The sequence below is a fragment of the Lathyrus oleraceus genome, chromosome 1 (genome assembly GCF_024323335.1).
Source record: "Lathyrus oleraceus cultivar Zhongwan6 chromosome 1, CAAS_Psat_ZW6_1.0, whole genome shotgun sequence".
Taxonomy (NCBI): Eukaryota; Viridiplantae; Streptophyta; class Magnoliopsida; order Fabales; family Fabaceae; genus Lathyrus; species Lathyrus oleraceus.
This window is the reverse complement of record NC_066579.1, coordinates 143,507,047-143,509,731: the sequence shown is the minus strand read 5'-3', so window position 1 is coordinate 143,509,731 and position 2,685 is coordinate 143,507,047. Positions and strand designations below refer to the sequence as shown.

The 2,685-nt window shown below is 28.2% G+C and overlaps 1 protein-coding gene across 1 annotated transcript; it reads right to left on the bottom strand.

Annotated features, from left to right (window-relative positions):
- Nucleotides 1-768: 768 nt before the first annotated feature.
- LOC127115534 (uncharacterized) lies at nt 769-1,551 on the bottom strand. The gene is made up of 2 exons (XM_051047057.1): nt 1,485-1,551; nt 769-1,246 (listed from the first exon to the last, which is right to left on the bottom strand). Exons 1-2 carry the CDS (start codon nt 1,541-1,543, stop codon nt 769-771), a joined length of 537 nt encoding a protein of 178 aa, XP_050903014.1. The 5' UTR covers nt 1,544-1,551.
- Nucleotides 1,552-2,685: the final 1,134 nt, after the last annotated feature.

Sequence of the window (2,685 nt, the reverse complement as noted above, 5' to 3'; positions counted from 1 at the left end):
ATATATATATATATATATATATATATATATATATCTTGTAAATAATATTATTTATATATATGTATTAATATAAATTATAATAAATATAAATTAATAAATTTAAAATAAGTTAAAAAAGATTTTAAAAAATTAAAAAAATAATTAAAAACATATCAAAAAAAATAAAAATAAAAGGGAATTAGGTGTAGGCGCCACTCCTAGTGGCGACTTGCCCTAAATTTAAGGGTAGGCGCCATCTTGGGTGGCGCCCATGACCAATTTAAGACAAAAAAATGCCCATTTTTATAATTATTTTAAAAATATGTGTATTTTTGGAATTTTTTTTAAAAATTGAATATTTAAAAAAAAACTTCTGAATCTTTAATAAAGAAGGCTGCATATCAGCGGGTGTCAAATTAGTTGGTCTTAGGATTTTATTCCGGTTTCAAAAAAACTCAAATTGTAAATATTTAAATTTTCACTATCTTTACATTTTTTTAAGATACTCAAATTGACATAATATCAAATTAGAATTTAGCTTGTTGCATGCAAATGGAAGCTTATAAATATGATATAAGATTGATTTATCAAAATCGTTCTTAAATATTAAATTTTAAATAGATTTAAACCGGTGAAAAGAATTCATAAGAAACAAAATTATAAATAAAAACGCTATATCATAACCATGCAAATCCAAAACACTAATGTGAGTCTATTCCATTCATAAACATTATTAATCATGAGATAAACAAATTTCAAAGATAGTCCATACATGAGAAGAAAATGTAATTAAGAATGTAAAGCATCCAACATGCAATAAAAGTTCCAAAGTAAGGAAATGAGACAAATCGTTGCTGTTATACATCCAAATGTATTCAAAACAACTATATTTACATTGAAGATCTCTTCCCAGTTAATATAAACAATCGTTGCAATTACGATCATCCATGATATGAATATGGTGATAGCAGCAATCCATGAAACGATGATCATTATTATAACTGACGTTGCAGTTAATGGAAGCAGCATGAATAAGATTACGAAGATGCTCTTGTTAACTGGGTGGTTTACTATAATACCAAGTAGAGATATTTGAGCATATAAAACAAAAGAGGTGACAATAATCGAAATGGGTGATTCATGTTTTGTCATGAACTTATCACCAAATCTTGATATCTTTAGTGCAAAAAAGATTACCAATACCAAGCATAATGCCAATGAGCTCAAAGTTACTTTCTCCAACCTCTCACTGTCGCTAATAACGGACCTATATATAGAGAATGAGATTTATGAGTTTTATTTTGGACCGCAATAAATTGAAAGCAACTCATCGTTTTAAATTGCAATCCACAACCGTAATGTTATAGTCCTTGCAACCGTTTTAAACTAGTAACGACGGTGTAAATTAAAACCATGAATTTGATCATTATTAAAAATCACATCAGAATATTTCACACATAGACTAGTGAAATTGCACGAGGGTAAATTAATGGAAATGATTATACCTTGGTTTACGTAGAAATGGGATATTAGATCCTTCCATTGCAATCACGTGTTCTTCCATCTTTTTCTTCACTGTCACAATAAACAATGGATGCATGTGTGTTCATATGATATAATTACATCTATATATAAAGCTTTCTTGAATTGCATAGAGATTAAAAGCGAAAACAATAGGATGAGAGTAAAACTATATAACTAAAAAAAATATTAAAGTGATGAAGTACTTACTTGAATTAACTGAATTAGATTTTTCTTCACTCACAATCACTTGATATGGAGAGCATATATAACTTTTGAGATGTTAGTTATTCATTCATTCAATATATTATTATTTTGGTGAGTGAATATATTATTAGACTAGATGGCTTTCATGCCATTTTTTTCGAGAGATTTTGTTTGATTTTGAAAAGGTATAGCGAGATAAAATTGGATTTCTTAATTGCTACAAATTGACTCATTCAAAACTTGTGGTTTGACTTTTTACCTTTTTTTTTTCTTTTTTTATATTAATATTGAGTTGTTTAAAAATGTAAAATCAAAATGAAAATAAATATTTAATTTTTTTAATGTTTTTGTTTACATTATACCAAAAACTTTAGACCTTATGTCTTAAAAAAGAAATGGTGTTGTGTTAGTTTTCAATCAATTAAAAGAAGGATTGAACAAGACCTTTGCATTAGATTTCAATAAAATGATCCATGTAAATCAAAGGAAGTAATCTAAAATATGGTTAAAACTACTTGTGGCCATAAATAGATTCAGTGGAAATAGACCCCCATATTGTTGGAAATCTCCCAAAATCTATGGAGAATTTCAATCAGTTTTGATGAACAAGATTGTTATCATCCACACAATAACAACGAAAAGAGAAGAATAATGGAGAAAGAAAGTAAAGAACGATGAAGGAGAAGAGTAATAAAATTCTGCAGAGTTTCTCTCTGCCCACAAACGTGGAAAACTTCTTATTCACTTTGCAACGGGTGAATTCCAAGTGTTATGAATACCCTATTCATCTCTATTTCAAAATAAAGGTTACTCCCTCTATTTATAGATTTAGGTTAATTTGGACCTCAAACCAAAGCCCAAAACTATAAAAGTCCAAAATAGCTAACACTACTAAAATAGACATAGGTGGTTTGACACTTCCTTACTCTGTCGAGCAACCTGCTTCGACACAAGGAATTACAATTCAACACATATGTC